At 36.1% G+C, this 22,779-nt stretch overlaps 1 protein-coding gene across 1 annotated transcript in view; it reads left to right on the top strand.

Annotated features, from left to right (window-relative positions):
• The window catches only part of LOC104401366 (chromodomain-helicase-DNA-binding protein 1), a gene marked incomplete at its 3' end in the record, with an annotated part of 28,019 nt that extends 6,415 nt beyond the window's left edge, over window positions 1-21,604 (top strand). Inside the window, exons 2-15 of the mRNA XM_010022587.1 lie at window positions 8,862-9,063; window positions 10,037-10,141; window positions 11,440-11,507; window positions 12,544-12,693; window positions 12,960-13,237; window positions 14,784-15,009; window positions 15,849-15,949; window positions 16,209-16,387; window positions 17,320-17,447; window positions 17,908-18,124; window positions 18,847-18,936; window positions 19,640-19,830; window positions 20,951-21,139; window positions 21,442-21,604. Coding sequence (XP_010020889.1) covers window positions 8,862-9,063; window positions 10,037-10,141; window positions 11,440-11,507; window positions 12,544-12,693; window positions 12,960-13,237; window positions 14,784-15,009; window positions 15,849-15,949; window positions 16,209-16,387; window positions 17,320-17,447; window positions 17,908-18,124; window positions 18,847-18,936; window positions 19,640-19,830; window positions 20,951-21,139; window positions 21,442-21,604 — 2,287 coding nt within the window. The remainder of the gene's footprint in view (window positions 1-8,861; window positions 9,064-10,036; window positions 10,142-11,439; window positions 11,508-12,543; window positions 12,694-12,959; window positions 13,238-14,783; window positions 15,010-15,848; window positions 15,950-16,208; window positions 16,388-17,319; window positions 17,448-17,907; window positions 18,125-18,846; window positions 18,937-19,639; window positions 19,831-20,950; window positions 21,140-21,441) is intronic.
• Window positions 21,605-22,779: the final 1,175 nt, after the last annotated feature.

The following is a 22,779-nucleotide window of genomic DNA, read 5'->3' as shown; positions in this document are numbered from 1 at the left end:
GCTGTACAAACACAAATACTTGACTCAAGGGCTGGGGTTGAGAGTGGTTTCTTGACTATGTATCCTAGAAGGTGCTCTTTTTTTAACAGACTGTACTGAATGTAATGTAAGGTTTCTTAATCAGGAATATCTAAACTTGTAATGCCATTTTCATTTTACTGGTTTTTGAGGGTGTTTTTTGTTTGTGATTGCTGTTGGGGTTCTTTTTGTGGGGGTTTTTTGGTTGTTATTTTTGAGGTTTTTTTTGTTTGGGTTTTGGGTGGTATTTTTGGGGGGGGGGGGGGTTGGTTGTTCTTTTTAATTGGTAATATATATAATTTACTTGGAGCCGGATGAGTTGGAGGCTTATGCTACACTTTCTTAGAAACAGGACTTAGAAAAACAGGTATTCCATTTCCAGTAATGTTAAGTGCTTAAAAGAGGGCAAATGGTCTTCAACAGTAAATGTCAGCAAATACTGATTTCTGTACACATTTTATTAACAACACCTGTATTCAGTACCTTAACTTGCTTTGCTCTGTTGTTTCCACTTACACATCCTGTTCTAGTCTTGATAGTGTTTATAATTTCTGTTGACATTTGGTTTCTTGGAGACCCATTCGTCAGCGAAGATGGGGAAAAAAGTTAGGCCACAAAATAGAGTTGGTTAGAAGAGGTCAGCAGTACAAGAGCAGAGCAAATGAAGATGTAACGTGACATGGTGGAATAGGGTAAATTTGAAAACCACAGGTGGATAGTTAACTGAAAATGAAGTCTTTTATGCTGATTGTTTCTCTGAATATATTTAAGGTATGTATGACTTTTCTACCAGAAGAGTTGAATGAAGAAGAGCTCCAGCTCTGGATTGTCTTGCAGAGAGACTATTTTGACTGTGTTTGGAAAGGGCAGGAAGGTCCTGATTTATGCTGGCTGCCTGAGAATAGTAGATATTTTCCTTTCCATTTTTAATCAGGCTTTTTTTGGAAGAAGGAGAAAAGAGGATACAGAGGCAGAGGTAAGAGGCTAGTCAAGTTGTACTAAACCCATTTCTTTCACTCTACATCAGGTGTCCACAGCATAGTGGGTATGGTGTCCACTTTTACTGGAAACAGTTCAGCAAAAGGCAAAAGCATCTGAAGCAAAGACAATGACCCTGGCCTGTACAGGAAGAGCAAGTGGCAAGAAATGACACTTTGCCTCTCATTTACTATAAGGGGAACTCTGAAGAGCAGGGGACCAGAATTCTCTGTTATATTCCAGAAGTAACAGCATTAGACAGTAAGTGACAGATAGTTGTGACAGTATTCTAATCCTTGTTTGAGGAAACATTAAATGTTCCTTGCATCCTACCCTTGGAAATGCGATACCAGAATCTTAGTAATTAGTAGTGCCAGTTCAGGTGATCAATTTTGTGGAGGTCAGTGGTGCTGCTTTGCACTAATGGGCATTATTCATAGCAAGAAAAGCTACTCAAATTATGGACCTTTGCTAGTCTACATCAGGTAACACTTAAAGCTCTTTAGCTAGAGAAGGAATTGCTTATAGACTATGCCTAAAAAAATGCAAGGAAAATCAGAGAACCCCATAGGTAAAAGTGGAAAAGCAAGTAACCAATAGTGTTACACGTATCTCTCAGTTTTTATCTCTCCATATTTATTTTTTAACATCCCTATTACAGAACTTCAAGTTCTGCTTCTTCAATGCAAGTAAACTGTCTTGCTGTCAGACAGGGGTTTTTGTCTTTAATGCTGCAACTATTTTAAAAGTAAAATTTAAGTACAGTGTGAAATGCTCTCACTTATAATTTGGTTTACAATGATAGTTACCATTGATTATTTATAGAAAATAAGGTCTAAGAAGAATATATGTATTTCCTTTTCCATTTCAAGCAAGATAAAACCATTTCTGGAATTCTGCTAATACAAGTTATAAGAGATACTTATAATAAGAGAATACTGGTCTTTAAATTCTGAAAAACCTTGTAGACCTCTCTCAAGCTGATTATGATGGATTTTTTTTTTTCTTTTTTTTCTTGTTACAGCTGTCTGTTAGGGTATCCATTTCAGCAGATCATGAAAATGTCACCTGAGCTACAAGAAATCTGTGTGAAACTTATGTATCCTCTATGTTTTTTCCTGTGAACTTCAAAACCACAAACAATTATGTTCTAAAAACTCTGCAAACAAGCTTTTTAGATATCCTCTGATGCTGGTAGACACTACAGTGTAATAGGAATTCTGCATGCTGTTGGCCTTTTTCTTAGTAATGTCAGCAATGTCATGCTGTGGGAAAGGGGAGAAGGTATTACGTACACCACATAGCAGTTTAAGCACTTGGAAAACGACTTGCAGTATGGAATATGTGTGTACTAAAATTGAAAACTACAGAAAGTGTGGGCTGGAGGTGCACACAACTGGGTCATGGTGAGCTTTTCGTCAGCCAGCATCCCCAAGTCCTTCTTAGGACAGGTCTCAATCTAGTCTCCGTTCAACCTGTATTGGCATTTTTGTTCCTTGCTCTTAGGTAAAAGTACCTCAGGAGAGGCTTCTAAATATTTATAATTAAATTTATTGAACTTACAGGATTGAACATCGCCTGACTTGAAACATTGCTGAGAAAAACACTGGTTTGTCTTTGTGTTCTGGATAGTTCTTAGGTGTCTTGTTGATTGTGGTGGCTCCATACTATTAGCTAATATCTTGAGGCACAATATACACTAGGGTAAGGTTAATTGTTAACAGTAGTGGATGTAAATACATATTTTAAATAGTCTTGGTAATTCTGATGGGTTTTTTATTCCAGCTTCTTGTCAGATGCAATTAGATTGAACATTCCAATGGTACTGGTGTTTAAGAATGACACAAATTTTTTCATTTTGGAAAAAAAAATGCAATTTTTTATTACTGTATAAATAAACTGTAGCATTGCAAGGATCTGTAGCGGTATAAATAAATGGCACCTTACAGTTAAATTAGAATTTTAACACAAGAAAAAAAAAATAACATCCCTAGTGATGTCCCTCAGGGCTTGGTGTCAGGGCCAGTGTTGTTTAATATTAATATTTTCATTGATGATCTGGATGAGGCAATTGTGTGCACCTTCAGTAAATTTGCAGACACCAAGTTGACTGGGAGTGTTGATCTCCTGAAGGGTAGGAAAGCTCTGCATATGGGTCTGGACAGGCTGAAATGTGGCAAATGGTATGAGGTTCAATAAGGCAAAGTGGTGAGTCTTGCATTTGGGCCACAACAACTCTATGCAATCCTCTAGGCTTGGGAAAGAGCAGCTGGAAAGCTGCTAAGCAGGAAAGGGAGTACTGATTGACAGGGCGGAACATGAGCAGCTTGTACCTGGCAGCCAAAAAGGCCAACAGCATCCTGGCCTGTATCAGCACCAGTGTTGCCAGCTTGGACAGGGCAGTGATGATCCACTTGTATTGGGCACTGGTGAGGCTGCACCTCAAATCCTGCGTTCAATTCTGGGCCCCTCGCTACAAGAAAGAAATTGAGGTGCTGAAGCAGGTCCAGAGAAGGGCAGTGGAGCTGGTGAAAGGCCTGGAGTACAAGTTTGATGAGGAATGGCTGAGGGAGCTGGGGGATTTAGTCTGGAGAAGGCTCAGGGGGGACCTTCTCGCTCTCTACAACTACCTGACAGGAGGATGAAGGTGGCTGGTCTCTTCTCCCAAGTTGTAAGTGATAGGATGAGAGGTGATGGCCTCAAGCTGCACCAGGGGAGGTTTAGACTGGAGATTAGGAAAAATTTCTTCACTGAAACAATAGGCATTGGAACAGGTTGCTCAGGGAGTTACCATCCCTGGGAGTGTTCAAAAACCATGTAGACGAGGCCCTTAGTGACATGGGTTAGTGGTGGACTTGGCAGTGCTGGGGGAACGGTTGGACTTGATGATCTTAAAGCTTTTCCAGCTTAGTTGATACTATGATTTTTGGTTGTCATTGTTTCTTACTTTGCAACGTGGCTGAAAAAGAGCTTGTACAGGAGTAGAAGTGTCAGCTTTGCCACTTTTTTCTTAGCTTGTGGTCATATTATTACAGTTAGCTTCAGCTGGGAGAGGAGGGAGCTATTTCTCCTTTGTGAACACGTTAGGGCAAATACTGCAACTGAAAGGCTGCCTCCTTAGATAATGGTAAAGGTTGTAGCTAAATCCTAGCATTCCTCACAGTTAAAAGAAGTAGGGATTGTCTTTCTCACCAGGGAGGCTGGCTTTCAGAGATACCTTTCTCAGTTTAAGTCGTGAGGCAGGGTGATTGGGTCCTCCTCACGTGATAATGAGAAACAATGACTCACTGTTATATTTTGTCTAAGTCAGCACTACATGTGAAACAAATAAAGCCAAGTATAGATAATGACCTAGTGATATTACATCTGCAGAGGCAAAGTGCTAGGAAAGGTTGGTCTCTATGTTGAATTGATATGGTATAGCAAACTGCTAGTATCAATACTGAATAGAAGTTGAAACCAAAAACTACTGCTACAGTAGTTTTTCAGTAAGACTTCATTTTCAGTACTGTGTTGTTTCATTATGGTCACTGCTTAAGTGACATTGCTAAAAAATGCTATAGAAACATTTTACTTTTCCATTTGCTGTGAGGGGAAAGGTAGTTCTTTATTCTTCCCTTTACATAACACTTCTTTCTTTGTCCCAAGCAAGTCTTTGCATATTTTGGTGGCTTTCTTGATTTCTAGAAAAGGTTAGATAGGTCTATGTTTTTACTTTATTGCTCCTGCTTTCTTACAAGTATTATTAAAAAAATAGATAAGGTGCTCCTTTATATCAGAATTTCATGGGTAGTCTGGTAAATTGGTAGTCTAGTCTGATGCTGGTCTAAAACTGTTTCCCATAAGAGATTAATAAAACCAAGAAAAAACCCAGTTGGTCATCAAGTTTCTCTTTCTGTCTGCCTTATAGATACTTACCTTTAGAGGTAATTAAGAAATTGGTCTTACGCTGAAAATTTCCATTCAAATTCTGTTTGAATATGTAATAGTCCTGTTAGGCAGTAGAGGTTTGGATTGTTTTTTTGCGGGGGAGGGTTTGGGGGTTGGTTTTGGGTGGGGTTTTTTTTTGTAGTGTTGAAACAGAAAGGTTTTCTTTTAACTGCTGGCATTTCCAGATAGTGTGGTTGAGGAATGAGTTTTCCTCCTGCTCCCCCAGGTTAAGAAAAAATTTCTGTTAAAGCAGGGGCAGTGGCTTTGATAGAGGGAATGGCTGAACTAAGTTCCTTGTTCTTCATCCTTCTCATGATGACACCTGTGTTCCTGTGTTAGCATAAAATCACTTGGAATTTTCTAGTAGTAAGTTTTTCTTAAAAAAACCCAAAAAAACAAAACAAAACCCCAAAAAACCCAACCAAAAACCAGTATCATAGTTTGAAGTGATGTTTTTTTGTTAAACATTGTGAAAGAAGTCTTATCATCAGAAGTGCTAGACTGAACAAACTTTTTAAGTATGGGAAAATCAAAGCATGCAGAAGTGTCTGATATTTTGATCTCAGCATAAACTTGTTCTCTTTTGGATCTTTAACTGCAGTGACTTAAGTGATAAAAAGAAAAATAACAATATTCTCTCTAATTTTGAAAGTATTTTTCATGATGAAAACAGAGCACTTAATCTGTATCTTTTACTATATGGTGTGTTTTGATTCCCCGTCACTGTTACTTCTAGTTCAAATATTTTAAATTTCCCAGAGGAAAGTCCTTTGTATGGAGCATTGTAGCTATTCGGGATTTACAAGTATTGCATGTAACGGAGTGTTGCTTGGTACAATCTCAACAATCTGCAGTGTTTTCTTTATTGCGTATGTTTATGCAGAACTTACTTATGCATTACCCCATTTCCTACCTCCTTTGCAAACAAGAGCTTTAGATTTCAGGGTTACAGCACTGTCTTTGTAGACGTTATGCTTCTACATTCTGCTGAAGCTCAGGCTGAAACATTGTATGGAAGGACACAGTGAAATAAATACAGATTGGTAGTCCTCAGAGCCTGTCAGTTGCTTGTAGTGTGGCCAGTGAGCAGGAAAGTTCTTCACAATAAAGTGCAAATGAAGACGCATCTGTTAATTTTGCCTGTCTTTTGTGTGCACTGTAGTTGCATTAAGACCTCTTGCAGTATGTGATGCATGTGCGCAGAAACACTAATGTAGTTTCAAACATTTTTATTACTTTGGATGATTAAAGTAAGCTCTGCACAACATGGAGTAGTCTTGTGTGCTTGAACTCCTTTAGTGCTTTTTACTAGTTAATTTCAAACTCTTTTTAAGCACTGCCATAGCATCATAAGATTTTATTTTTATTTTAGCAAGTCCTTCCCTAGTTTTAAAATTACTCCATGCTAGTCAGTTTTTATTTTCCCATTTCCTTGTGCTGACTTAACACTGTGGGATAAGAAAATTTATTAGGACATTATTGATACTATGGCCTTTAAATTTTGTTTTTCTTATTTTCTCTATGTACCAATTAGCTGTTACTCTACAGCAGTGATCCTGCATTGTCCTTTGTATATGGTAGCATTAGGGCAGCTCTAAATCAGTTGTAAGCATTATTATTTATTCTTCCTTCTTGTTTCTTGTAATTTCCTTTCTTTCTTTCCCCATCCCCCTTTACCTGCAGCTAGCTGGTCTCTTCATAACAAAAAAAATTCAAGGCCATCAGATTCACAGTTGATGGGAAATTTTAACTGATGTAATTTTTGCTTCTTTACATAAATAAACTGGAATTTCAACCCCCTACCCACACTTCGGTCTCTCCACCATTCTCTCCTGTAGCTGGTTTAAATTTTTCTCACAATGTTGGCAAGTTTTTTGACCAAGGTGGTTTATTTCAGTGTCAACTACCTTAGAAAATGGGTACTTTGTTTTGGTTGCCTCTGGCTCTACGTGGAATTGAACCTAAGGTTAGCACTACATTGGTGCATATGAAATATTTTACTGCTATATGGAAAGCTAACTTAATTACCATCGTTACGGCTTAGTGTTTTGCATCTCTTTTAAATTTGGTAATCCACATTATTATTGTGCTGTTTGAGCAAGCCTTGTCCTGCATGGAAGTATTTGATTCCCTTCCTCCAGAATTATGTAGGATCACATTTTTGGTGGCTCTTTGTCACTAGGACTTGTATGGCTAGTATTTACTTGTGTCTCAAGGTCTCTCCATGCTGAATTTTCTTCAATTTCTCTTCATTAATAGTTAGTGCTGACTTCCACAGTCCCTCTGATATTCACATATGGCACTTCGCTGTGCTGAAAAATGTGGTTGTTTCATAATGGTCTGATCTACCCAGCATTAAAGGTAACATAACATTTGTGTACGAGAACACTATTACAATTAAAATCTCTTCAGAAGGTCATAATGGTGTGCTGTAAATTTCTTCTAAACAGTTAAAACTCCAGCCACATTCTGTAGAAGGTGCCGTGCTTTATTTGGCAGGTGAGGTTAGTGGTAGAGCACCATGCTGGAAATAAGCCTTTGAAGTCAGGAACAGGAAGTTTGGGAGCAGTTTTCCTTGTGTCCCGGTTTTCCTCTCTGCAGGTGCAAGGAAACCTAGCAGCAGGGTCTGTGTCCGTATCTCCTGCTTCAGAACCAGGGAAGCTTCACTATGGTCTGTCTGTTTTCAAAACTGACAGTTGCAGATGGCTGATTGAGGTGCAGTCTACAGAAGTTTTCTGTGAATAGGTTCATTTTTTTTTCTTTACTGGTATAGTTTTGTTCGTGTTAGCAAAAGCAGAAGGAGGAGCCATTTTGCTTTGTTTTTTGGTTTTAAAATGAATTAAGTATGTTCTACAGCAGAGGACGATCAATCTGTCCTCCCTATAGTCACATCCTACCTCCAGCTGACTGTCAGCCAGGTGAATTGTGCTCACTAAGTTTTGATACCAGCTTTTGGTTTTATCATTTTCAATCTGCTTCATGTTTACTTTGTCTTTGAAGTGTTTGCAGTCAGTGTGTACATAACTTGTAATTATTTTGCTTGGTGGTGGTGTGATTTCAGTGTTTTTTCTCATGATGTCTTTGAAATATGGTAGTATTAATCTCATGAGTAATCTTACTGAAGTTTTAATCTGGCTGCTTGCTGTAGAACTCTACTACTTTAACTCTGCTTGTTGTTTCCTAAGTTTTTTGAATGGTCATAAATATTTATCTTTAATTATTGTGCTTTCTTTGTGTGTTAAATCAGGTGTAAAATGAGTATGTAAGTAGAATAATCTGGCAACTCAAGTATATGCCAAGGAATGTGCCTCAGCACAAGTCTTACCATCAGTGACAAATTCAGAGTTGTCTGTATGGGGAATTTTGCTGCCGTTAATTTAACAGGAAAACAGTCTGCGTGGTTTTGTGGTTTTGGGTTTGGGGAGTTTTTGTGGAGATAATCTGCTTTGAATTTTTTTTAAAAACTGAATGCTGCTTATCTATAAAGATTGAAAACAATCTTATATTTTAGTTGGACAGATCTTTGTGAAATAGAATTAACTACTAAGAGGTGTGTAGGTATATATGAAGTTTGATGGAGCTAAACAAGGATTTTGGAGAGGGTGGGGATGGAAAGTTTGTGTGAGTAAGAAGCATTTCTACCACTTTTATTTCCTGTGCTTGACTCCTCCATATTAATTTGAATGTTCTTGCTTTATCTTATCTTTTTTTAGGCTTCACAAAGAGTATATGATTGCACTCTGATTTCTCATCTTTGATTATTTTTAATTTTATTTATCTCAACTTACTCAATGGACATCAGCATCCATTTGTGTGCTACCCATTTGTCTGGTCTAACTGAACAATTAATTAATATGTGAAGCAAAGGTGACTTTTTTTATTTTAATCCTGTTGCCTTGGCAACTGTGTAAGACCCTACTAACTTCTCATTGCAGCCGATCAGATGACGATTCCGGGTCAGCATCAGGTTCTGGATCTGGTTCAAGCTCAAGCAGTAGTGACGGAAGCAGCAGTCAGTCAGGTAGCAGTGACTCTGACTCTGGTTCAGAGTCAGGCACTGAGTCAGAATCAGAGTCTGACACATCTAGAGAGAAGAAACAAATTCAAGCTAAACCACCAAAAGTTGATGGATCTGAGGTAAACAAAATGTATAATTGAACTCTTTTCTTTGGGGAGAGGGGGCAAGGCGACCTTTAAAAATCTTTCCGTGTAGCTAGTCTCAAGAGCAGTTTTTATTCAGGAAAAAAAAAAAGAGATAACAAAGTGTTTTTTGACTAACTTGGTTGGATTACTGAAAGTGCTTAGCTGTCTTAAACTCTGGTCCAAGTTTCTCCTGGATAAGTACTTGAACTGATACTTTTAAAATTATTTTTAAGTATTTTGAGTTAAATGGTTACCTTAAATTTCATCACACAGAAGCACACAATTTACTGGAACTTACTGAACACAAAGGCACAAATGTTATTTCTGAAATTCTATTTTTTACATTGTTTCTCTAATGCTTAGTTTTCTTGTATCAGTAAATGATTTTTGTAAAAATTCCAAGCTTACATACGATTGGCTTTCTTTATCAGTAAGTTAGCTAAATGCAGGAAAAAGCGGTCTTCTCTTAAATATGGTGGGCCAAAAGTACTTGCATTTTCCTGTTGTATGGACTTGATTGGGTGGTAGACCACATTTATGAAGGGTAATCATATATTAGTTACCACAAGAATTGAAGACTGTTAAGGCTTCTCTGTTATATTTCTATTCATGTACTTTAGAATTATTGTATGAAGAAAAACCTTAACAGCTAAGTGACTTAAAAGGATTTATCTGGGTTAGTTTAAAAATTTAGTTCATAAATGTTTTACTTTAACTACACAATTGTTGTTAAACTGTACTGTTAAACTGCTGTAGAAGTTGTCCTGGCAGTTACTATATAATGATCTGTTCTGCAGAAATCTTTAGTTTAACTTACTATTAGTGCATGCAGTGAAATTTTTTGATCTTTAAAATCCTGGTTGATTGGTCTTAACTTAGTAGAGATGCTACTCAGAAAAAGTAAAAATGTGGAAACTGGAGACTTTCAGAATGTTTAACTGACTCTTGCATCTCCATTCCTGTTCAGTTTTGGAAGTCTAGTCCAAGTATACTTGCAGTGCAGAGATCAACAGTACTCAAGAAGCAACAGCAACAACAAAAGACAGCCTCATCAGACAGTGGTTCAGAAGAGGTAAATAACATAATTTAGAATTTTATAATATATTAAAAATAATATCTCATCATCCCATAAATAAGAATAAAATTAAATAAAGCCCAGTTATATTCTCTTAACTGTGTGTAAAAGTCTGGGTTTAGCCTATAAAAGTAACATTCAAATAACTGATGATTTTATAAGGAAAAGTATAAATATCTCTAGTTACTTGTTTTCAACTTAATTGTGCCAAAATTATAGCAGCCTCGATTATGGGGTATTTTTAGGTAATGTAATGTATGGAGAAAGTTTCAAACCATGCAGACTCATACTGTATTTTTGGCTTCTTGGGTTTTGTAAAGAGAGTTAAAAATGATAGGATTTTTTTTTCAATTTCATTCATATAAAGGTAGGTGCTGTGGTTTTCAAAAATTCCATATAAAGTAAAAACTACGTTTTGACGAATTTTGTAACAAGTTACTACAAAAGAATTGTTGTCTTTTAAGAATGACACCTGTATTCTAGGTATTTCAAAACCTAAATGACAGTCTAAAGAAATGTTGACTTTGTGAAGGAGGAACATCTTTTGAGGACACTAGTGATTATGAAGTGGAATTTACTTATAAAGCAATCTTTTTCTCCTTCATTACAAAAACTATGCAATGTAGTCACACTCATTCAGTTGGATTTCTCTTTTTTTTCTGGTAGCAGTTTATCATTAAAACTTAAACGCAGAACTTAATCACCTATTGTTAAAGCATTAGTTCAGTATTCTCTTTCTGAAAGATGTTTTTCATGATAAAACAATCTAAGTTAAATTGAATCCCAATGAGATTGGTTTTAGAAAAATCTGATTTTAAGAGGGTTTTTGTTTTTTCTTGACCATAGAGAAAGAAGAAACATTCCTGTTTCTTTAACTGGTGTTTAAATGTGAGAGAATACAGAAGGTGAGAAAGCTCTCTAGTAGAGAGAGGGTAGGAGATTTTGTTAGGATTTTGGTAGAACCATCATCTTGATTAAGTTGGGGCAGTGTAAACCATGAGTTTTTTAAGTATGCAGTAACAATGATTATTTTTTAAGACTGGTTTGGTTTTTTTTTTTGGTTTCCCTAGAGCTGTGCTGGCACAATGTATTCACAGATGGATAAATACAAAAACAATAGCAGCCTTTATCTCATTCTGCATTAACAGCTACACTGTGGGGAATGAAGAGGGTAAAACATAAATAATACACCTCCAATGTGAAAATGGGAACTGATTTATTGTTTTAATATGTTAGAAATACTTCATTCTTTTTGTAACAATAAATTGGTGCGGTTTCTTTTACTTCACCTGCAGGACTCATCAAGTAGTGAGAGTTCTGCAGATGATTCATCCAGTGAAACCAAGAAGAGAAAACATAAAGAGTAAGATATTTCATAAGTAATTTTTAATTTTTTGTCATAGTGACATATGCTCGTAATTCATGCTTCATTTCTTCACAATTGAAATGCTTAAGTTCCCTTTCTAATTTTTCTTGATATTGCATTTCCAATTTTGATAAATCCTTTGGAATATTTAAAATAAACTCTAAAGGAATGTCTATATGGTATTTTTGAGCAAACAAGTGCAGTGTTGTTCAAAAACATTCATCAATGCTGTTATTTTTTAAATATTGTTGCAGTTTGGTTCTGAGCTGAAGGCCCTCTAAAAATTCTTGTAGAAATGTGAAACTACTTAAGTAGGTTGTGTCACAACAAATTTAAGTTAGAACCTTAGTTAATGCCAAATTCTTTTTGTCTGTTTTTTTTAGGTGGTTGGTTTTCTTTTTTTTCCTTGGACATGTTTAAAAGTTATCGTAATTCTGATGGTAATTAACTTCATTGACTAGCAAAGAATTTTAACTGAAAATAACCTCATTCTAAATGGTAGATCTAAAAGGATGTGAAAAGGATTATATGTTGTTGTTGTGGCAGTGAGAGGCAGTGACCTGTGTTTTTTATGAATGATGCATAGAAATTTAAGTGCTCTATCATTCCTTTTCTCCCAGTTCATGAATCCCCTCATTATTCAGGGTTGCCAGTATATAGAACTTGTAGTACTGATAAAGATGTATCTTTCCAGTTAAACTTGTTAAGTGTTTTGGTTTCTTAGTGTCATGTTAACTCATTTCTTCACGCTGAAATTTATATAGAGGTCCAGATTTTTTTCTTTTGGATTTTAAATGTACCTCTTGGTAATAGAAAACTTAGTCCAACTCCCTTTGAAGCCATTGGGTAATTTTACCTACCCGTTATTCATTGATGACAATTTATTCAGTGACGGCAATTTTCTGTCTTATCAGCTGGAATAACTGTTACAAGATTTTTATTTCTGTGAAGACTGTTGAAATTACAGCAGATACCCTGTGGATGAATCCCTGATATAAAAAAAAGTTACTTTTTTGTCTTTCAATATGTACAGTGAAGACTGGCAGATGTCAGGATCAGGGTCAGTATCAGGAACTGGTTCTGATTCTGAATCAGAAGAAGATAGAGAGAAAAGCAGTTGTGAAGAGAGTGAATCTGACTATGAGCCAAAAAACAAGGTTAAAAGCCGGAAGCCTCCAAGCAGGTAAAAAGTCATTTGTTTAGATACTTTGGTACTATTTCTGTTAAGCAGTTGAATTATATACTGCTACTGTATATTCAAATAAAGACATTAATGTTTATTAAAAAAGAGGAGTGTTTTCAAAAGCATTGTTAACATACTGCTTTCTAGGGAATTCCTTTTCTTGTCTGCTGTAACTGAAAGTGTAGTAACTTAGCATTCATTAACTTTGTATTCAGAGTGCAATACAGAGGATTTGTAGTTGTCCCTGTTGTGTCTTTATCTTCAAGAATTAAGCCAAAAAGTGGGAAGAAGAGTACAGGACCAAAAAAGAGGCAACTTGATTCATCGGAGGATGAAGAGGAGGAAGAGGATGATGATGATGATTACGATAAGAGAGGATCTCGTCGCCAGGCAACAGTCAACATAAGTTACAAAGAAGCTGAAGAAACCAAGACAGATTCTGATGATTTACTGGAAGTTTGTGGAGAAGATGTCCCACAGACTGAAGAAGATGAATTTGAAACTATAGAAAAATTCATGGATAGTCGAGTTGGACGAAAAGGAGGTTATTTTCGTATTGTTTTCTTTTGTTGGTGTCCTTAAGATCCTGGAGTGCACTGTGGTGCAACTTCAGCAGATGGTCTCAGCTGTAGGTCATCTGTGAAATTTATAAACAGCAATAATTTTAAAGTTACCAAAAAGTCATCTTGTTTTGTCTCATATTCATAAGGATATTCCTTTTTAAAGTTCCTGCTAGGTGTTGCAAAGTAAAATGTAGAATTTTCTACCTAAGTAGAAAACAAAAATGAAGTGGAATATAGCTCCATATAGCATAAATGCATACCATACTGTTACGCTACTGTTTTTACAGTTTAGTGATACTTGATCAGTATAAATTATATACAGTAGAGTGGAGAAAAACCAAGAACTGACTAATAACCTGAATCTTGAGAGATGGTGTTGGTAAGGCTGAACCACTGAGCTTATGATTTCAGTTACTGCTGTACAGATTGTCTTAATACAGTGCAATGTGTGGAATGACTACAAAATGCATCTAAAATTTCAGAGGCACACTTGCATATGAACTCTTAAAAGTATTTTGTGAACAGTGGTAGGCATGTCATATTTCCAGTAGTAATGAGATGCCGTGTCTAGCAATTCTATGTAAGCATTCTGAGTCTGCAAATTAGGATTCTAGTTATAAAAACAAATAAAACCCCAGCACCCAAACCCTGGGGCCCTTGCGCTTCAGAGCTGCCTTTCTCTATTAGTTATACTCAGTCTCTAAAGTTTCTGACATATCTCAGAACTTGCACTCTTATTCCTCTCAGTTTTCTTCTCCCATCCTGTCCTGAACTGTAGTGTGTCCTGAACTGTAGTGTGTCCTGCTCCAGTGCACAGTGTTATTGCTGTGGTCAGAGACTTTGGAGCTAAGCTGCTTATATTCTTCCTGCCCAGATGACGTTGCTGTTTGTGCTGTCTTTTGTTGTTGCCACTCTCTGTGGCTTTATCTGGCCCCTGCAGCTTGCTGGGCTCATTTCCTTACCTGTCTGTCCTTGCAAAATAAGCCTGTTTGCTGCTCCTGGTATGAGTCAGCTGTGATATAGACTGTACTTAATTACAAATTTTCCCAGGTAAGATAAGAAAGGCAGGCAAAGTAGACATGTTTAGGAAGAAACAGGTTTATAGTATCCCCTAGTAGTACGTTACTGGAGTCTCAAGACTGACAAAGTATGATGTCAGATATCTTTTCTATGCTCAGAGATCAGCCTAATACAACAGAATATGTCAAGCAGCATTAGTAAGGTGTTCCCTGGTGATGACTGTAAAGACTGAGAATGCAAAGAAAATTCTGATGAGTAAAGTAAAGATACTGTAGGTTAAGTGCAGAAATTTTATTTGCTCTTTTGATTCTATTTTGAGTACTTGTCCGTCTGTTTACATATCCACATTATAATTGTTCAGATAAGAGTAATGACATGAGAGCTGTAGGTACGAGTCAACTATATGCTCATCTAGAAGTATCACTAACTGCTTTCTACACTAGATTTCTTACTGGTTAAGTTATCAGAATGCACACTTAATTAAATCTTATGATGTTTCTTTCTTAGCCACAGGTGCTGCAACCACCATCTATGCAATTGAGGCAGATGGTGACCCAAATGCTGGGTTTGAAAAGTCAAAAGAGCCAGGAGAAATACAGTATCTTATTAAATGGAAAGGTTGGTCACACATCCATAACACTTGGGAAACTGAGGAAACACTGAAGCAACAAAATGTTAAAGGAATGAAGAAACTGGACAACTATAAAAAAAAGGATCAGGAAACAAAACGATGGTGAATATTTTTATATAGGCTTCCTCAATATTTCTTTTGTAACAATGTAGATGTTCTGTTGTGTTTCCGAGACCTCTTCCCTCTTTTTGAGGGAATAATTTCAAGTGTCTATGCAATAGAAAGACAAAAACTTTAAAAGTTGAAGCCTTCTTAATATGTTACTGTAAGATAATCCCCTGAATCTGATTTTAGTGTGTATGTGTTATAAATGGAGTTTTAACAAGATGGGTAGTGTTTAAAAAATAATAAGAAATTGTACCTTTTACTAATTTTGTCGTTATACTTTGATCAGAGTTCTTCAGGAACTTGGTACATTAGCTGTTTCAGACTACTTTGAAGAATTGCGTTTTCTTGGTTCAAATCTGAGGTTCAAGCCTAGGAACAAAAATCTGAAGAAATCCATGTACATTTTAAAGTCGCCTTTTTGGTGTTGAGTTTTATTAGTATTTTTAATATAATCAGAAACTACTGGTGGGATTTTTAGAAACTTAATCAAAAGATGGATTCACACAGAATTGAGTCACAGTGAACACTGGTCCATTAAAATACCCTGTAAAGTACTATACTGATTGTTGAGAATAGATGTTCTGAATTAACTGTGTGATCGGTAACACTTGTAGCTATAGTAGTTGTGTATCTCAATAAGCATACTTGGTCATTAATGATGACCTAGGCCAGATGCAACAGTTTTGTAGTTGGAATTTCTAAGTTGTCCCTTCAAAGAATCTTTCTAAGCAACATTCCTATGATGCTTATATTCAGAGCTTTAGAGCTGCCAAATTTTCTTAGTTTTAGAACTGTATGGTATAGTAAGCTTGACAAATTAATTCCCATTACAGGCTGAAAAATGCTTCTCCGGAAGATGTGGAATATTACAACTGCCAGCAGGAGCTTACAGATGATCTACATAAACAATATCAGATAGTGGAAAGAATAATTGGTATGTTACAAACTTGTGGACAGAAAACTGTTGAGAATATTCTGTATGTTCACTTGCTTGTATATTGTACTTGTAATTAAGAAATTTTGTATGAGTATCGCTCACTTCTTAATCCACAACAAAACTTCAGGTAAAGAGAAAAGTTGCCATACTGTCTGTGCTATGGAGCTAGCTTATATTGTCTTATTTCCTAAAATGAGTGTTTTCATAAGATAAAGAAGTAAAATGCTGATCAGATTGCTCTAATGCATTTCTGCAGCTCATTCAAATCAGAAATCAGCGGCTGGTTATCCAGACTACTATTGTAAATGGCAGGGTCTGCCCTATTCGGAATGTAGCTGGGAAGATGGTGCTCTCATTGCCAAAAAGTTTCAGGCACGCATTGATGAGTACTTTAGCAGAAATCAGTCCAAGACAACTCCCTTTAAGGATTGCAAGGTATGTAATTTTCAGTGGTTTTATAATCAGTTGTACTGGGTCTTGCTGGGATGGACTTAATTGTCTTCATAGTAGCTTGTATGGCCTATGTTTCAGATTTGTGACCTAAACAGTGTTGATAACACAATCAGTATTTTGGCTATTGCTGACCAGAGCGCTGACTCCAACTGGCCAAAATGATATTGTGCCATTTAACGTGATGATAAAACCGGGTGGGCTGGACAGGGGTTCAAAGGTGGCTGATTTTTGGAGACTTGCTGCTCGTCAGTCTGCTGGTGTGTTAATATGTGTCTCCCATTCTGTCACTTGTGGATTTTTTTCTCAGTTGTGGGTTTTTGTGGTTTTTCCCCCTTCACCAAGTAAACTCTTTATTTTGACCCACAAGTTTTTCTTATTTTTGCCCTTTCAGTTCTCTCCCTGGTCCCACTAGGGTGGAGAGGGAGTAAGCAGCTGGGTGGTGGCTTAGCTGCCAGCCAGGTTCAAACCACCACACCAATTGTGATTAGTAAATATGTGAAGACGTTCTATGAATCCAGAGATAAGATACATACTATGAAATATTTTTGAAGGTTTTTCAGAATAGTAATAATATATAGTAATGTATATGGAAAATACCACTACTAAGTGTAGTTTTTTGTAGGTGCAAGTCCCCTGCGTTTTTACTGGCGTTCAAAGATGTGCTTGTTTAGTATTGCAGTTTATTTTAAAAGTAAATTTTGAGTGAGTTAATATGATTCCCATTGTGAAATTTAGATTAGCAGTCAAACTAATTTCAACTTGCAGATTGTGTTTTTAGACAGCCTAGTTTTTATTGATGGATGAAGACTAGATTTGGTGACCCAGTAGATCCCTACTGCTATTTTTTTCCTGTAGGAAGACATTTTGGCAACTTCAGTCAGTAGCAGGACTGATGATCAGTTTGCTTTTGACAGGTACTAAAACAGAGGCCAAGGTTTGTTGCACTGAAGAAGCAACCATCATACATTGGGGGACATGAAAGTTTGGAGTTAAGAGATTATCAGTTAAATGGATTGAATTGGCTTGCTCACTCATGGTGCAAGTAAGTGTAGTTTGAAATGAGTTTTTCTGTTTGTAAATTGTAAGCATTTGTAAAACTTTTAAATTGATTTTCTGTTTTGGTTTTATTTGAAGTTGAAGGGTTTTGTATAGTAAAAGCTCAAACCAGCCTAAACCAGTAATACCAGAAAACCTAAAGCAGCTGTTCTGAAATGTCGACATTAGCATTATACGTTTAAAATTAGACTCATAAGGAGTGTTTCCAAAATTTTTGTTAACTTTTTTAATAGAATTCAAATATTAAGGGGGAATGGAAATTGGTTTTATGGGAAAACAGTGGAAATAAACTTCAAGATGTATAGTTGGAAAATCTTACACTTGTATGAGTGGGTTTTATGCTGAAAAGGTAATAATTTCTTCTTGTCCAATTCCTTCCCTTCTCTATACCACTTCCCTCCTACCCCCCAAATTTTTTTTTTTTTTTTTTTTAATTTTTTTTTTAGGGGGAATAGCTGTATTCTTGCAGATGAAATGGGTCTGGGTAAAACAATACAAACAATTTCTTTTCTGAACTACCTGTTCCATGAACATCAATTGTATGGGCCTTTCCTGCTTGTCGTGCCACTTTCTACCTTGACATCTTGGCAAAGAGAGATTCAAACTTGGGCTCCTCAGATGAATGCTGTAGTTTATTTAGGAGATATAACTAGCAGAAATATGGTGAGTATTTCTCTTTATCATTGGAAAGGCTTGTAGATAAACAAGACTCACTTCATATTCCCGTCCTGTTCTAATCTCAGTATTTTGGTTAGGACTGAGCCAATACTTACTGAAACAGTGTGTGTTTAAGATGCTAATTGAAAACTTAGATTTTGATCTGATATAAATGTGTGTGTGAAAGGTTTCCTTCCTTCTTAGTGGTGAACAGGATTAAAAAGTTTTGTCTTGCATTTGAAAACAAATTATTTTCTGCCACATGATTATTTACATGGCTGTAGTAAAAAAAAATATGTAAGCAAGCCAGTCATGATCTTAATTTATTTTCTTGAGATGCGGTTGATATATTTTCTTTAATGTGTTTTCTGAATGTTACTATTCTCATCCATTAAAGTAAAAAGTGTTTTGTAGAAATTCTTTGGTATTTATTCTGAAGTTTAAACAAAATATTTTTTGAGTACATAGGTTGGAAGTTCAGGCTTGTGTGTGTTAATATGTTGTGCTTCTTTTTCATGATCATTATTGTATGGCATTACACATTTAGTGCGAGGTGTCCCTGCTCATGGCAGGGGGGTTGGAACTAGATGATCTTAAGGTCCTTTCCAACCCAAACCATTCTATGATTGTATGATTTAGGTTGCTGAGTACTTAAACTCATCCTAGTCAATAGACCTTTTTTCTCTAGCTTGTAATTCACTTGATTTTTTTCTTGTGTGTGTGTGTAGATAAGAACTCATGAATGGATGCATCCACAGACCAAACGATTAAAATTTAACATACTTCTAACAACGTATGAAATCTTGCTTAAGGATAAGGTAATCACATTTCTTCAGGGAGATAAAAATAGTTTCTCCATTGTAGATCTCTCTTTAGACTTACATGTATTTGGTTTGTGGGCCATTGCATTTATGGACACTGTGGTAGCTTTGCTTTTTGGACTATGACAGTGCATGGCTGGAGTTTTGGGGTTTTTTTGTGTGCATGGTTTGTTGGCGCGGGAGGGCTTAAGCACTTCTTGATTTTCTGTATGCGTGGTGAGGCTTTCAGCCTTTTTCCATTTTGTTAAGTGGGTAACACTTCTTCTTCTTTAGTTTGCTTGGGATTCACATTGTGTAATAATCTCCTCCCATCTTCAATAGCTCTACTTTGCAGACTACCATCAAGGAGCTGAAAAAGAACCTAACCCCAAACGTGATACTGAACTCTGAAATTCTGTGTTTTTCCTTTGTTATTGTGCATAATATTGTATTAATACTATCTCCATAGTGATAGTACACAGAGTTGCTGTTAATCCTTCTAACAGTATATAGAGATTTTTATAGTTAGTCAAGAAGCAGAACATTTTTACTTCATTTGTTTATACATGCTGGGAAGAAGAGGTCAATAGTGATTTTTTTTCTGTCATGTAAAAATCAGTGTGGGTCAGACTTCTGGCTATTTTCTTCCTTTTAAACCTAAATTTAATTGTGCAATGTGTGTGTTTGTATAACATTTCCCCCCTCATCCATTCTTTTAAAGTCATTCCTTGGTGGTCTGAATTGGGCGTTCATAGGAGTTGACGAAGCGCATCGTTTAAAAAATGACGACTCTCTTCTGTACAAGACTTTAATAGACTTTAAGTCTAACCATCGTCTTCTTATTACTGGAACTCCTTTGCAAAACTCCCTGAAAGAGCTTTGGTCTTTGTTACACTTCATCATGCCAGAAAAGTAAGAAAGAGTTTTACATGATTCTTTTTAACATTTTTTGGCCAAGGTTGTTATTGTGAAATAGTGTAGTGGTTTAAGAATTGATAGAGTTAGAGAATCATACTGAAAGATAATTTAAATATTTTATATCAAAGTAGACATATATTTTTTCATGAAGTAACACTGGTAGCAGTTGTCACCTTTTTCCATTTTACCAATCCACAAATATCAATGTATCAATGATCAATGTATGGGTGAAAACCTGTTAAAAAGGCTTGATCTTGGCCTAAGAGGAAAGCAATATGGGGAAATTTACACTGGGGAAATAAAATGGAATCTTTTCTGTGTTAGTACTGCTAATGAAAACAGACTTGTACGAAGATTTGCAATACCTTGTAGTTCAGTTACATAGCTGGTTTTCCCATATGGTTTGCATACAGTAAGCTTACTGTGTTGACCTTATTTTGTACTGACTCCTTTATACCTAAGATAAATTATAGCTCATGTGTGAAAGCACATTCATGTGTTCCTGTCAGGCATACTGTAAATGCTGAGGATCATAGCTGTATTCAGTTTGACCTGTGGATTGTACTGACTTCTTCAGAACCTTACAGGCAGAGTCAGTATGGTCGAGTACCCATTCTTCATTTGTTGGTAAAGTCTGTTCTCCTAGTCTGTTAGCATAGAGGATAGTTATGCTTCAGCTAGACAACAGAAACTGCAAACTGTACGTTAAGTAGTCTCTTGTTCTTTTGCACACCCTCCAGCTATGCAGCTGGGTTTTTTATGCTTCTCTTGATAAATGTATAATAATGGAATTTCTGCAACCATCTAGGAAAGTATCGTTGCACAAAACCAGAAATGTTGCATTTCCACTGGGGAAGTTAAAATTTAATTCTGTAAATGTTTTTTGAAAATTCCTTTCTCTGTTTATAGGCGAAAGTATTTGGAATTTCTTGTTGGATTAAAATTCAGAAATTGGATAAATTAAACAGAAGGGAAGAAATCCATACGTGTGTGCACACTCTTATGTTGTGTTTATACACATTCTCTGTTAGTGTTGTCCTTCTTCTTGAATTTTGCTTCTTCAGGTCATTCACAGCATGTCACTATTTTGTGTTCATTCTTTATTATGTTGAAGGTTTTCCTCATGGGAAGATTTTGAAGAGGAGCATGGCAAAGGGAGAGAGTATGGTTATGCAAGTCTTCATAAAGAACTTGAACCATTTCTGCTGAGAAGAGTTAAAAAAGATGTAGAAAAGTCTTTACCTGCTAAAGTTGAGCAAATTCTGAGGATGGAAATGAGTGCATTGCAGAAGCAATATTACAAGTAACAACACTTTTTAAGTTGAGCTCTTTCAGTGATATATCTACAAGCAATTTACTGAAATATAATAGTTTTTATAATGCAGTTTGAACTTGAGGCTTCTAGGCTTTCACAGCAGTAAAATTCTTGAAGCAAGGGCTCAAGAATTACACTGGTCTAATGTCATGTAGTTTTTGTTTGGCATGGTTGTACAGTTTTGGGGGATCTGCTCTTTTTCTTTGGCTTGTTTATATTTTGAGAGCTTACACCTGTCTTGCTTCCACATATGGTTAGAAATGACTTACACTGTGCATCTTATACTATAGGTGGATTTTAACCAGGAATTATAAAGCCCTCAGTAAAGGTTCAAAAGGCAGTACATCTGGCTTTTTGAACATCATGATGGAACTCAAGAAGTGCTGTAACCATTGCTACCTCATTAAACCACCAGATGATAATGAATTCTATAATAAACAGGAGGCTTTACAGGTAATGACACTTTTTAATGTGTTATTTGTATATATATATCCAAAAGTTCTTTTTTACATCTGTAATATTGACACAATTTTATAGTGCTCTGGAAGTTCATTTATTCTAAGTGAAGTATATTAAGAAAAGACAGGTTCTCTGGAAAACATGCATCCAGTATTTTACAGGTAAGTGAATTGATTCATGTTTCTTAATTAGAAATGAGTAACTGACACATAATAGACTAAATATTCCCAATTTTAATTACAATCAAAGTAAAAAGGAAATAGTTTGAAACAGGCTGTGTCTTTTCATGCAAAATAAACCTATGTAAGTAAAATAAAACAGCTAAGCGGGTAAATGTAATGTGAGTGGAAATGCATGTGAGTGGCAGTGCTATACCAGCAACCTATGTGATAGCAGGAAGTGAGCTACCGAATACTTTGAAGCTTTTCTTGTAGTCAAATACTGTTTTCTGTATGCCTGCAAACAACCAAAGTGAAAGGAAATGATAGTCATGAACATCCAAAGCTCCAGCTGATTTTGCTGCTGTTGCTGTAACAGATAAAACCAGTTACCATCACTACCAAAGATGGTGTGCTGTTTCTTCTCTTTTTTAAGGTTAATACTTGTACCAAAACAGCTGAGAAGCACAGCAACAAATAAAAGACTGTTGTTACTGATGCGTACCAACATAAATATTTCTAAAGATTTTTTTTTCCTGTAATTTTTCAAGTTGGTAATTTAAAAACCTTTCCAAAAGCTACTTGTTTGTGCAGTGACAAATATTCTCCTACTTTCTGGCATGAAGAATAAAAGCACCTAACTCTAAATTGAGCATTCCCAAAATACTGTCCCAAGTGTCTTCACGTAACAAGGCCTAACATTTTTAACATAAAATTTCACATTTGCTTGAGTTTCTGTTCTGAGAAGGCTTAACAAGCTTTAGGTGGGTTACAGCATTAGGCACCATGAATAAGATTCTTCTCACTTTATCTTGTGATAAAGAGAAACTTGATTGGTAGTCTTTGTTTAAAATACTTAGAGAAAGTAGTACTAAGTGAAGAGAAAGCAGTACTAAGATAGTTTTTTCTCAGTTTTACATTTCACTGGTTCCCAAATTCATTTTTTACTTGGCAGAAAAGAACTTGGGCCTACATAGAGTTATAGAATACTTAGGGTTGGAAAGGACCTTA

The sequence above is a fragment of the Nestor notabilis genome, unplaced genomic scaffold (assembly GCF_000696875.1).
Source record: "Nestor notabilis isolate BGI_N333 unplaced genomic scaffold, ASM69687v1 scaffold2939, whole genome shotgun sequence".
NCBI classification, from domain to species: domain Eukaryota; kingdom Metazoa; phylum Chordata; class Aves; order Psittaciformes; family Psittacidae; genus Nestor; species Nestor notabilis.
The sequence above is the reverse complement of the archived record's forward strand: the minus strand, read 5'-3'. Positions and strand labels throughout refer to the sequence as shown.